Genomic DNA, 14,990 nt, shown 5'->3' with positions numbered 1-14,990 from the left:
TAATTAAGATAAAAATTAAGGATACAAATCTTGTTGAGTTCATTCATTACGTCATGTTCTGTTGTTGTTTTTGTTTTTTTCTTTTACAATGAATAGCATGAACAGATTCTTTTATACAATGGTGGATTAACATTAATGTAAACACAGGGATGTCTGCAAGATGCGGATCTGAATGGCCTTAGCCCCATGGAAGAGCAACAATAAACATACCTTCAATCTGTATGATTAATAATCCCTATCCTCCAGTCCATTCAAAATTCTGCAGTAAAACGTCTTTTTAAACGTATGTTATCCAAAAAATAAACGTCTTTTATCCATGAAAGATAACGTCTGTTATCCATCCAAAAAACCGCTACTAACGTCTGTTACACAAAACTATTGTTGTTCTAAAATTTGGAAAGCCTTCCTTTTTTGTCCAAAATTTAAATTACGATTCAACATTTTAATTCTTAAGTAGAGAAACTGATATTAGAAACTTAACAACATTCCTGTATTAACCAATGATAAAACTAGGCCAATTGAAAACAAACAGAAACAGTGAAAAAAAAGTTTGTCAAAAAAGAAGGTCTTCAAAGAAAAGTAAAGAGTCATATTAAACCTAAGACAAGCAGAAATAAAATCATATAATAATCCAAACTTAAAGCGAACAGAGTTAATATGAATAAATAAAGAAAGCCCAAAACAACAGAAAATGTATGTTCGTTTTAAGTTTCAATTTCACTCTTTACTTCCCTAAATAGAACATGGATTTCTTTTTATTCAATTAATTCAGAACTGTTCTGATAAGAAATATTTACCAAATACTTGATGATAGTATATTCTTTATCAAAATAACCGTTAGCAGATCCTTAGACCCAAAAAATATTTTTGAGTATCTCTAATATAATTGATCCATGCTGAGAGAAGTATCAGCATACTGACAATTTGGTGCTAGGCGATTTCCCCACGGAAAATCCCCCCCGCAGAAACTCCTCCCCAAAGAACACCCCCCCTTCAGAAATTCCTGCCTGAGGAAAATACCTCCGGAAATTCCCTCTGGATAATTCCCCCATAATCCCTCTGGACAACTCCGGATGTTCATTATAAGGGAAATCGAAAGTTCTAGTCAGTCAGTTCTTCTGCTACTTAAGTCAGTTCGGAAAGGTTACGTGTATTAAGGTGAAAACTTCAAGGAATGTTGTGGGGTATGTTTAACTAAATCAAAAGATACTATATGCATCCCGTTTTTCAAAAGGGTGTATCCGCAATATCTCGAGAACCACTTGAGGTGTTAAGTTTAAACTTTCAAGGCATGTTGAGGGAGATGTTGAAAATAATTGAAGGGCATCCAGCTCCCCTGTCTTGCCATTTTTAGCAGCAATCTCCCCTAGGACATCTGATCAAAATTTTGGAATAGCCATTTGCTCAAAATTGTGAAAAAGTCAAATAACACGAATTAATCTAAAAAAAAATAAAATGAAAAAAGAACACCTCCCCACTAGGTGGTTTCAGGTACTCATCCCCCTCCCGACTCAGCAACGACCAACAGACACGTCTTCATAATAGCTGATGCGAAATTAAACCTCATTATACACAATTTCATTAAACATAACCTGAATCAACGTTGTCACTACTGGGACACAAAGACCTACTGGTCCTCTTTTATAATGCATTTCGGTACTGTATTATGAAGCAAATCACTTCAGTTAAATAAAGCATTAAAATTAACGTCAGAAACATTTTGTGCAATAAAAAGGGAGCTGTCATCTTGCAGCACTCTTATGGAAATTGATATATTGTCTCTCTTGATTTTTGGGAATATGTCTGGTCTACGCTGTTTTTATGAAAGTAAAGAGTAATATTAAACCCCAAAATGATCAGAATTTATTCTGTAAAGGAGGGCAGCTGCCCCTCCCTCATCTGGAACCTCCCCCTTATGGTCACACAAGCATCGGAGTACGCTTATTCGATCAGATATTAGAATTTCCAGTCCATTTTTAAGTGAAAATTGATTGAAGATCAAACGGCCCCTGTCTTACAACTGTTTTTGATACCTGGTCCTTTTGTTACCACTTAGGCCCTCTGATCGACATTTTGAGGTACCTATTATGTACTTTTCCTGTGGCTGCTCAATTTTTCGTGAGGAGAAATGTTTCGAAAGGGGGATATCTGGGAGGAATTACCGAAGGGTATTTTCCGGAGGGAATTTTTCAGATGGGGTGATTTTTCATGAGGGAAAATGGTGGCTCCCATACTATTTACCAAGAAACTATCAAAAGCTTCAGGGGAACTAACTATTTTCTAAAATCCTCTTTGGAAACCACCTTTGTCCCCCTCGCAAGCAAATCAGCTAATAACCTTAAAAAACATCTCAGATTTCATTAAACCGCCTCTTGGAGTTGTACCAGGATGATTCTGAGCAGGTCGTTCGAGCAGACGCCAAGTTTCCTTCAGTGATTGTGCTTCATCTATGTATAGGCCTGACTTAATTCAATTTACATTTTGTTTCTTCCTTTAACTCAATCTTATTTTAAAAAAAGTCTACTCCTGACTTTCAAAGATGTTTGGGAGAGAACTTCCGAGCAGTTGGTCAAGCGTGAAAACTTTAGCACACCGGCAGCAAGGGATAGAGTTCTGACACCCTGAAATTGTCTTTTTAAGATTTATGCAATGGTATTCCACAATTGTCACGGAATTCGTGATGTTTTACTCTTTCAATGAATTTGTAACCCCTCCCCCCATTCCTCCTGAGAAAAATCCTACATGTGTCGATGAATCAAGAAAATAAGAGAACAGAGACTGAAATCCGTTGAGGAAGTGTGTTACCATGTCAATTTCGATTCGAAACTCATGTAAACTTTCATCTCCGTTTTGGAATTAGATTTTGACTTGGAAAAGTAAAAATGCTCAGGACATTTAGCTGCACCCGTGAAAATCATTTTTACATAGGATGTCTGCATCTTCGGAGAGACAAATGAAATAAAATCGCCTCATCATATCGGGTCTCTACTGATTGCGTTAAAGCGAATAGAAAATATATTATATGTAAGAGGAATGCCGCAATCCCACTCTAACCTCTTTTTTCCACAAAAGCTTTACACGTTCTTTTTCGAAAGAATGGTAGAAAACCAAAAATATGGCCGGTTGGTATTTGGCCAATTGGCCAGATGGCCAATATGGCCAGTTGGTAGATGCCGGTGTGTTATATTTGCCGGCTTCTTGTCAAAGCCTATAGTCTGAAAATTACATTATTTAATACAAATATCTCTAAATTAGCCTATAAATCTTGAAGTGTTAGATAGAAGCTGTTTTTAACTCTGCTAAATTATTGAGAAGAGTTGTTGAGAACGTAATCAATACGTATAATACATGGAAGACGCGTCGTAATGAGCGAGAAACAGTTGAAGGAGGCAACGTTCCCCCTTTAATCATTTGTATAACAATATAGCTTGCCTGCTATTTGAGTTTTAATCAACGTACTCCCTTCACCCCCCTTTAAAATACCTCCAGGACCAGTTCTTCCGCATGTGCCTAACTTAAATATATTTGATAGGAATATTTCACCGTATAGTGGGATGATAAATTCAAATTCAAATTCTTCAGGTGGAAATTGATATCCTAAGACCCAAGATGCGTTAGTCAATGGGGGAGATAGACGATGTTTAGTCCCTAATTTATCTGGACCCTCCACCCCCATAGATTTTGAAAAATGCCTTTTTGGGTATTTTCAATGGATTTTTTTTTTGTTATTTTCATCAAAAATTTGAAAAATGACAAAATTAAACCTTCTAGATATTCAAAATCACATCTGGCCAACTCCTCACATTTTGTGATGTGATATCACAAAACACTGTCCTAGTTTCAAAATTCTTGTCAGTTCCTTTACCCATTTTGTGATAGCTTTCTTTTCAATTGCTGTATCTTATCTCTTCTTTTTTCTTTTTTTAAGCGTAATGCTTCTTTGAAGGTAATATTTTATTTCAATATTATATTTCTATTGTCATTTTTATTATATCAGTACAAATTGATTTTGCAATTTCAAATAATAGATGGCAGAATTCAGCTTTCCAGTATTTAATATGGTACCAGCTAAATATATCCTATGCATTTTGATTTTGGACAGATAGTTTAATTCGACCCTATAATTTCAGCTTAGTTACATTTTAATGATACTGGAATATTCATGACGCTGATTAGTTACCAAGAGGTAACCTTTGTTTGTCAGTTTCAAGCAATGAAATACAGGAATCTTCAAAAGGAAAGAAATTTCAAGGCACGCAATATCGCTTTAAACCATTAATAAGCGGCCCTAATATTGCGGAATGATAAGTGTTACACTTTGCATTTAATAAATTGCCTCATTTTAGTAGTTACATTCGTCAGGTATTATTAACAAGATATAGTATAATTACTTTATAAAAAACAGATCCAAATGAGTATATCCAACCCCACCCCCACATATTGCGCAATGAGGAACATCAATTGATTTTTCTTAATTTTTACCATCAAGCAAATGAAAGACATATTATCATAACTATATTATATATATAACGATAGCCTTCACAAAGTAAACCAATAAAATTAAAGTGCATTTTTTAACACAGAAGTGTAGGAAAATAGTCTTTCTTTTTTAGCTTTGATTTCTATGTGACCCTTAAACGGCTAAAAGAAAAAGATTTCCTTTATGCGTATTGGTAAGGATTCTTATATATATATATATATATATATATATATATATATATATATATATATATATATATATATATATATATATATATATATATATAAATATATGTATAGCTCTATTGTTTTGCAGCAGTGGCAGCAGCAAAAATTGGTAAAAAAAAGAAATAATCTTTATTGTATTTAGCTTCATGACATTTGGCATTGCTGAAAAAAGTAAGTGCAGAAAAAGAAAAAAAGCTGAAAAATTTATTTTTTCTAGTACTTTATATCAACTTGGTATTACGAGTTTAAAATAATGAGTGACGTATCAGGCTATGCAAGCCGGAGAATCAGTACAAGGGTTGTCTCTCCAATAGAAAGGTAATTTTTATTATTTATTATCTTTCTTTAGTTTTAACTACATTGGTCGCTTGAATATTTATTGTAAGACGTTTCAAATGAACCACCGTATTCGGAACAAACTCAGAATAAATCATCAGCTAGTGCAACCCCTCATTTCTTCTAAATATATATGAACATACACCTGCAAACATTAAACGTTCTTCTATCTCTCTCTCTCTCTCTCTCTCTCTCTCTCTCTCTCTCTCTCTCTCTCTCTCTCTCTCTCTCTCTCTTGTTCACTCTGTCTTTCCTCTCTACATGCTTATTATGCCTTCCATCCTGATACAATCTGTTGGCAGCTTTGATTAATTAGTTTATCAGGTTAACTTCATTAATGTACTTTCTTTTTGCTTTTCATTTTTTCCCCGCTAAGATTATAACACCACTTAATAATTTACTTCCAATCCGTTAGGGCTTTTAATTTCAAGAATTATAGTTGCACGTAATGTTCTGCTTTATAATGCACTCTGGTTGTCTTGTTTAAATTCTAAATTTGTTCCTAATCTTGACATTACAAAAAAATAAATACTTGTATGCATAAAACCCTTCAAGGGACACCGTAATACTCGTTTACACAACCATTTCTAATCAATGATAAAACGTAGCAAAACGCCTTGAAGTATGTAGGAGCAATGAATCCAAGCACAGTATAAATGTTGATAATTTTTGAAGACCACACTGCCTTTCCATGACGATAACTAAAAGTTCAAATAGGGATAAAATCATTTTAATAGACCTGGCTGCCACAACATAATAGAGAGGTGTTTAATGACTCATTTAAAAGCTACTTCTCATGTCCACATGCTTTTTGTAAATTGTCCTCGATAACACCATGTGTAAGTGCCATATGTAAGGGTGTGTCTAGGATTTTTATTCGGGAGGGTGCTTTTTCGGGGGGGGGGGGTAAAATAAAAATAAAAAAACGTAAAAATTTGATGATGACCATTTTTGTTACGTTTTTTTTTAGTTGGAGACAAATTTTTTGGAGTGGTTCTAACCCAGTACCCACCCCCTTCCTGGATACGGCCTTGGCAATATTACTCGGAAAAGGACACTTTTTGGTACCATTTCTTGACTGAAAAAAGGCTTAGAGGCATAACAACAGTAACATCATATTCTCCATGTACAATACCCTTAACTGGAGGTTTACAATGGCCTCTCATGTATAAACATAAACCTCTTACCAGTCCCCTTAATAAGTCTACTGACAGAACAAGCAGGCTGCTACAACATCGGAGAAGAATCTTTAATGTGTCTCTCTACAGACCTTGAACTTTACATACAAGCTTTTTGTAAATTCCTCTCGATTACGCTGCCGCAAACTGCCACATGACACCAAAAATGGTAGTTTTTGGTGCCATTTTTGGAATTAAACAAATGAAAATTATAAAAAGGATGCCGTTCTAATTTCCTATAATATTTTTACATAAGTACCGTAATGAAACCCGTCTTTAGCCTCCCTCTGATCTTAAAAAATGTGGAAGTTGAGGCGAAAATGAGGCGGCAGCACATGCCACAGCAACTCCCAGGCGTGTTTGTAAATTGTCAGTTTGCTATAAGGACTAACAGGCTGCTACAACATCATAGAGATGTGTTTAATGGTTCATTTCAAAGCTCTTAATCATATTCACATACTTTTTGTAAGTTTGTCTTGATAATGCCACCGTAAAGTACCATATGGCGTCAAAAATGGCACTTTTTGATGTCATTACTGGCGTCAAAAGGTCGGGAAGCATAATGAGGGTGCCGTTATAAACTCACTTTTGAAGGTTTAAAACTCCCCCTATTGTATATTATTTATCTGAGGTCCTTAGTAAGTGTAAACTAAAAAATTTGAAAAAATACCGCCTAATGGAAAAAAATCATCTAAACTTAATTCTGGAATAAAATTATTATTTATGCTTACTTTGAAAGTGAAAGTTAATTATCAAAAACAGTTTTTCGGATATTTTGAAAAAGAGCTTGAACTGCTGATGTTTCTCTTTATTCTATTAAAAAAAAATAAATAAAATAAAAATAAAATAAAATGAAAGTAAGGAGCGATATTAAAACTTAAAACCAATAGAAATGCTCCGTATATGAAAGGGGCTGTTCCCTCCTCAATGCCCCGCTCTTTACGCTTAAGTTTGACTCTCAACTCTACTTTTTAATACGATAAAAAGCTTTAGCGTAAAGAGGGGGGTGTTGAGGAGGGAACAACCCCTTTCATATACGGAGTAATTTCTGTTTGTTTTAAGTTTTAATATCGCAACTTACTTTCAGTTAAAAAAAACTTTTTTTTTATTTAATTTCTGAACGTTTTTGAATTAATGCATGTTTTGATTTTCACTCTCCACACATGAATAATTAAAACGAGATTTGCATATTAATTTGTTTTTATGGCTAAATGGCTTTTTCATAGCTTTGGTCGGACTATTTTGAGAAAAAGAGAGCGGGGAGTAGGCCTAGTTACCCTCCAATTTTTTGGTTATTTAAAAAGGCGCCTACAACTTTTAATTCCTTACGAAACTTTTTATTAGTAAAGATATACGCAACTTACGAATTAACTTACGTAACGAACTTCTAAATTCGTATGTTTTTATTACGCATATGAGGAGGTTCATCCTCTCGTTAATACCTCGCTCTTCACACTAAAGCTTAAATTTCGTCCTAATTCCTTAAAAATGACCCCTGAATCACAAAGACCATAGAATAAATAGTTGAAATTAATTAAATTACTTTCGCGTAAAGAGCGAGGTATTACGAGGAGGTGAAAACCTCATATGCGTAATACTTCTTGGTCGTTTTAAGTTTTAATGCTGCTCCTTACTTTCAGTTGAAAAAAACTTTTCATATTTACTTTTTCATTGTTCTTTAGAAAAATGCTAAGAAATTCTGAGCCCCCTTCATGGAAATTCTCTTCCCCCATTACAAATTTTTCCATGGAAAGCTCCCCCGCATAACCCCCTCCCCTCGACCCCTCCCCCACAACCAAAAAAATCCCCCTGGAAGCGTCTGTACACTTCCCAATAACCATTACTATATGTAAACACTGGCCAAAGTTTGTAACTTGCAGCCCCTCCCACGGGTACTGTGGGGGAGTAAGCCGTCCCAAAGACATAGTTATTAGGTTTTTCGACTATGGTGAATAAAATGGCTATCTCAGAATTTTGATCCGGTGACTTTTGGAAAAAATGAGCGTGGGAGGGGGCCTAGGTGCCCTCCAATTTTTGGTAACTTAAAAAGGGCACTGGAACTTATAATTTCCGTTAAAATGAGCCCTCTCACGACATTCTAGGACCACTGGGTCGATACAATCACCCCTGGGAAAAAAACATAAGACAAAAAAAAAAACAAATAAACACGCATCCGTGATCTGTCTTGTGGCAAAAAATGCAAAATTCCACATTTTGTAGATAGGAGATTAAGGCTTCTACTGTAGGTTTTTCTGATATGCTGAATCTGATGGTGTGATTTTGGTTAAGATTCTATGACTTTTAAGGGATGTTTCCCCCTATTTTCTAAAATCAGGCGAACTGTTTAATTATTTCTATTTTCCCAGCAGCAGCAGGCACCAAAACATCCCACAAACCTGTCTAAGAACGCATTTGAAAGTCAATGTCTGCATATATTAATTTTTTTCCAATTCAATTTTTTTATTTACAAACAAAAACATAATAACTAAAATACTAATAACCACCCCAAAAAAGTTACAGAAAAGCAATTCAGATGGGGTTGCTACTTATATATGTATGCATAACGTAAGTTTTTCTTGGTAAACACCATCGTAATTGGTATAAATGGGACTTTTTTGTCATTTCTGGAGTGGATAGGCTTAGAAGCATAAATAAAGTACCATTGAAATCTCCATGGCCAAAAGTCTTTTGCTGGTCAAAGTCTTGGCCAAAAGTCTTAAAATCCTCCTCTTGAATGCTCTACCTCCCAATCCCCTTAGTAAGTAAAAATAAAAAATAACGAGGATTGAAAAATAAACTGCGTAGTGAAAGAAAATATTCGCTCCAATTTAAAGCTTGTCCGGGAAATGATTGATACTATATATATTTATCCTAACAGCAAAATTAAGTTAAGAAAATGTATTTTCAGGAATTTCAAAAAAGACCATGAAACCCTCATGTTTCTATTTTTTTTTTTTTTCAGCAGAAGTGGGATACTGGGACATCGCAAGAGCGTCAAAATGTGTAATCCTTTGAAGTTTTTGCAGCTAGGGTTTTACTTCCCTGGCCTGTCAAGGTGCGCATGAATCGGTCACTGATTTTTGCATTACACAGCCCCGTCATTAAGAGGCAGAGGGTCTCTGTCCCTCTGGATTTAGTCTTGTTTTCTTCATAACATTATCAATTTAGTGATCAGAACTCCTAAAATGTCGAAGTCCAAAAATCACGAAAGCATACTTTAATATGATAAGTCCAAAATTATCTGATGCGTTGCACCAGGAAAATTGCAATAGTATTAGTCTGAAACTCTCTAAACTATATTAACTCTAAACCTAAAAGTCTTTAATCCTTTAGTTTTTTAATAAACATTAGATATTCCATATAGGGCAATATAGCATAAATAGTAATTCAGTATCCTACCTGCAACTCCTCGAAGATGCCATGAATGCTATACTTATGTGACAAAATTGCTTATCTTCTTTAGTGGGATAGTTTGAAGAAGGTGGGGGGGGGGGGTAAAACCAATATTTATTGCCTTATTTTAGCCAAAACTTGACTTCTTTAGTTTTTTTGCTCAAGTTAAACAAAGATCATTTTACAAGATTTACTGCATGTATTTGAAAATCCTAATAACAAACAAAAGTTAATTAGGAAAAGCAAACTTTTTGTGTCGGAATTAAAGAGCGAAGTTGAAGCTTAAAACGAACAAGAATTATTGCTTCGCAGTATATGTAGCATAAAACTAAAATTATAAACTAAAATTTAATGAGTTAATGGCGGGTGAAATATTAACGAGAGCCTTATAAATTAGTCTTTTATTGTCTAAAGGCTACTTACGAGCTTTTTTGCTCCTAAGAGAACATCCTGCTTTTTGGGGTCGGTTTTGACCCCAAAACCTTTTTGGGGTCGGTTTGATTGCAGTAAAGCGCTATTTTTCAGAATTCTACAAATATAGGAAAAATCACGAATAAACTTTTATGCAGATTTATGCTGGACAAACTGCGAAGAAAAACTGTTTTGTCCATTTTAAATTTCAACTCCTCCTTTTACTTCTACCAGAAAAGCTTTGTTTTTCTTTAAATCAATCTATTTTAAGTTTATTGACAGTATCGTACTCCCCTAAAACTAAATGACATGTGTCAAATTTCACTTTTTTTTCGTAAAATAGCAAAACTAAGGTTTTTAAATTGTTTGCAAACGTGAGTAAGAAACCTCTATAATACTTATGATGTATAGCTTAATAATTTGGCTTTACAATATACGAGTCGACCCAGCTCTTAATAGGTGCCTGGAGAAAACTGGGGAAGGTAAGCAGAAAGGATGTGGGAAAGCAAAGGATGGCTGCCCCCAAACCCCCTTTGTACTTCCTGGCTGAAGGGCCATGAAACGGAAATCAGAACCGCCGGTAGGAGCTGCAAAGTCCAATACCGTAATCTTTTATTAGTTTATTTTAATAGTATCTTTTTATAGTATCTTTTAATAGTATCTTTTATTAGTATCTTTTTTATTAGTTTAAGTTGTCAGATGATAAGGGCACCGAAAATTTGTGTGTCCCAATTGTGATCAGTTTCCTATCTTTAACCTAATTAAATATGCCTTTGCCAGACCGACTAATGGGTAGAAATCCAATAGAAAAATGCCTGTCACTTTCTAATTTATTGTCAGAATCTCATAATCAAATAACTCTTTTCCAAAAGTTTAAAATACAATCTTGACCTGTCTTCTGTTTTTTTCTAATGGATCTTCGTAATTTTCTTTTTTTAAAAAGATGTATTGTATCCATTGGTCTTAAGCACGACTTTATGACACTACGACGCTGTGACTACCAACCAGCTGCACATTCAACCATTAGCTTGTACAGGGACAAAGTGTTTTTACTACCAGTGCTAAGCAACTGCTGTATTTTATACGCCTTAATCCTTAGCTTTTCCTCCTGAATATTAGAATGACTTTACCTATGATCCCAACAGTTATATTGCGTTAGGATATTGGCACTATTCCGTACGTAACTTATCCTGTATTGGATCCTAGAAATCACCATTTTATCTTTTTCATTGCCTTCTCCCCACAACAATTGCTTTATTTTGAAGACGCGGGAAGTTCCTCATCCCAGAAGGATTTGTTCTCTAAACTATTTAGCTCTATAATTCGCTGTGGAAAGCTTCCTGCTCAGCATGTTTAGAGTCCTTCTTTATATATATTAAATAAAAAAAAACAAGTTTTTTTTAACAAAAAGTAAGGAGCGACATTAAAACTTAAAACGAAGAGAAATTACTTCTTATATGAAAGGGGCTGCTTCCTCGCCAACGCCCCGCTCTTTACGCTAAAGTTTGACTCTTTCTCTTAACTCTACTTTTTAAAACAGTATAAAATTTGTTTTTTTTTTATTTAATTTCTGAACGTTTTTGAATCAATGCATGTTTTGATTTTGGCTCTCCGCACATGAATAATTAAAACGAAATTTGCATATTTATTTTTTTGGCTAATTGCCTTTCTCATAGTTTTGATCGAATGATTTTGAAAAAAAATAGCGGGGGAGGAGGCCTAGTTGCCCTCCGATTTTTTGGTTACTTAAAAAGGCAACTAGAGCCTTTAATTTTTTACGAATGTTTTTATTAGTAAAAGATATAGTTAACTTACAAATTAGCTTACGTAACGAACTTCTGTGTTCTCATGTTTTTATTACGTATATGAGGGGGTTCACCCAATCGTTAGTACCTCACTCTTTACACTAAAGCTTAAATTTTGTTCCAATTTCTTAAGAATGACCCCTGAATCACAAAAGCCGTAGAATAAATAGTTGAAATTACTAAAAATACTTTAGCGTAAAGAGTGGAGTATTAGGAGGAGGTGAGCCCATCATATGCGCAATAATTTCTGTTCGTTTTAAGTTTTAATACTTCTCCTTACTTTCAGTTGAACAAGCTTTTCCATATTTATTTTTTCATTGTCTTTTTTAATAATGCTAGAAAATCCTGCGCTCTATTAATGGAAATTTTCTACCCCCATGACAAATTCCTCCAAGAGAAGTTCCCCTAACATATCCACCTCTTATCAACCCCCCAACCTAAAAATCCCCTTGAAAACGTCTGTATACTTCCAAATAACAATTACTTTATGTAAGCACTGGTCAAAGTTTGTAACTTGTAGCCCCTCCCACGGAGACTGTAGGGGAGTAATTCGTCACTAAAGACATAGTTATAAGGTTTTTCGACAACGCTGAATAAAATGGCTATCTCAGAATTTTGATCCAGTGGCTTTGAGAAAATGATTAGCGTGGGAGGGGGCATAGGTGCCCTCCAATTTTGGGTCACTTAAAAAGGGCACTAGAACTTTTCATTTCCGGTAGAATGAGCCCTCTTGCAAGATTATAGGACTACTGGTCGATACGATCACCTCTGAAAAAAACAACAACAAACAAACAAACAAATAAATAAATATATATATATATATATATATATATATATATATATATATATATATATATATATATATATATATATATATATATCTGGCACGTACGCAGTTGGGGCCTTCGGGCCCGAGCCCCCCCCTCCCGAAATTTTGTGAAATGTTTAATTTCCCCATGGTTTCTTGGGATTTCTGGCAAAAGTAGGACATTTATTAAGAATCTATATACATGTGTGAAGCCTTTTTTGGGGGATTTTACAGCAAGCAATAATCCGTTCAAGTTACTGCCCAATTATTAACCCATTTCCTGTCTAAATTTTTACCCTCTTTGAACTAATTAGCGATTGTAATACTATTTTTTTGTAAAGAAAGTTTGCTTTCCACAGCAAAATACAATCATCCTTGATATTAGAGCGTTTATCCCCCCCCCCCTTCAGGATAAAGTACAGCTTTAATGGATCAATTTTGGAAACTATCGTTTTTCATTAAAATCTACGTTTTTGCAATAGAAGAACTACCCCCCACAGCACCCATATTGCACTGTTAATCCTAAAATTTCCCTTTCAGTGGGATATAATAGATTAATCATGGGTTCACTTTTTTAATTGGGTTTAATTGGGTTCACACATTAATCACTGGTTCTAAATCGCTATGAACATAACCTGAGCCTAAAACGTACTTTTGAGGCTTCATTCTTCTTCCCCCCATCCGCTACAATACTACAAATTAAAGTTAATCTCTATTATCCGATATACGTGCTTTTTGCATTACTAAATAAAAAAGTGCTGCTTTATATCTGCTGTCTCGAAGGTTTTGGACCCCCCCCCCCGCCGAAAAAAAATTCCTGCGTACTTTCCCGATATATATATATATATATATATATATATATATATATATATATATATATATATATATATATATATATATATATATATATATATATATATATATATATATATATATATATATATATATATATATATATATATATATATATATATATATATATATATATATATATATATATATATATATATATATATATATATATATATATATATATATATATATATATATATATAGTTCATACGGGAATTTATATATTCTTTATATGGGAATTTAAAGTGCCGAAACCCTATAGTTAAGTGTGTATTCTCCTGATGAGCCCTTGTGCTGGATTGTCGCCTTTGAATCATTTGTCTTATTTATTGTTTTTGATATTTGGTATGTGACGACTTATACTTACTTACGGCACAACTGCCTGTCCGCGGATTATTCTTTGCGGTTGATTGTGTATGGCTATGCTGTTTGACCTATGTAATTGGATGAATGAGAAGGGTTAAGGTCTCGTTCAAGTACTGATCAATATTAATTAATAAAGTAGGAAAACAGTCTTCCTTTCTTCTTCTGTCTTTTTTTTTTTTTTTTTTTTTTTAATGGTGTGCGTTTATTTCTATGTTTTTTCCTCTTTCTATATATATTATATATATATATATCCCAGAATAACACTCAATACTATAAAACTTAATATATATAACTTACAAATTTAAAAGATGTAAACAAAAGAAGCGATAAATTTTCCTTTAAATAAATGTTTAATAAAATCTCATGATTTTGACCTGACCACCTCCAAGAAGAGATTTCAGAAGCAAATGAAACTCTTTGGGAGGTATGGAACCCGGGAGCAGCCTCAATGCAGTCAGTCTGGTCCAATCTGGTCCAGATTTCTAGAGACCGTGGAATTAGTTTTGAAATTTTAAGCGGGGTCCCGAATTCCCAAACCTGACCCTCTCAGATTATTCCTTTAGGACTACCATAAGAAAGGAATTACTTTAGGCGGTATGATGGTCATTATAATTCAAAGAAATCATCAAGGAATAGACCAGAACCAGGCTATCCCTCAGTCGTCACGTAAGAAAGTCATGGACAACTTTGTACTATGATTCGAGAAATCCGCGAAACTAAATTGAGGTCATTTCATCGAACATCGACCCTGGAACATGTTCAAAGAGAAAAGTGCCAAGACTCACAAATACTAACACTTTGATGCCGAACCTAACAAAAAATCCTTTGATTCTAACTGAAAACCAAATAACCAAATTCTATTGAAAGCTGGGGCCCACTTGCTTCTTTTTTTTTAGGGGATTGGTCCTTACAAACTCCGGTACTGTTGATTTGCTATTGACTAAAATCCAATTTTCATAGAAAAAATGTTTAAACTATTATCGTTATGGCTCCTATCTGCAAACATAGGGGTGGAGGATTGATGTAGAAACCCACTTCAAAAATAGCTGATAATAAATCAAGAAAACTCGACTTGGAATGACGCCAGGTAGACACCGAAGGCCAGGGGTGTCAATATTAACAAGCTGAAGAAGG

General features: G+C 34.4%; 1 protein-coding gene across 3 annotated transcripts in view; it reads left to right on the top strand.

Annotated features, from left to right (window-relative positions):
• The window catches only part of LOC136029215 (kinesin-like protein KIF26B), a 262,695-nt gene that overhangs the window by 65,373 nt on the left and 182,332 nt on the right, over window positions 1-14,990 (top strand). For all 3 annotated transcript variants that reach the window (XM_065707416.1, XM_065707417.1, XM_065707415.1), the window contains one exon: window positions 4,925-5,025. In XM_065707416.1, coding sequence (XP_065563488.1) covers window positions 4,961-5,025 — 65 coding nt within the window. In that variant the 5' untranslated portion in view covers window positions 4,925-4,960. The remainder of the gene's footprint in view (window positions 1-4,924; window positions 5,026-14,990) is intronic.

This window comes from Artemia franciscana, chromosome 7 (assembly GCF_032884065.1).
Source record: "Artemia franciscana chromosome 7, ASM3288406v1, whole genome shotgun sequence".
NCBI lineage: Eukaryota > Metazoa > Arthropoda > Branchiopoda > Anostraca > Artemiidae > Artemia > Artemia franciscana.
The sequence above is the reverse complement of the archived record's forward strand: the minus strand, read 5'-3'. Positions and strand labels throughout refer to the sequence as shown.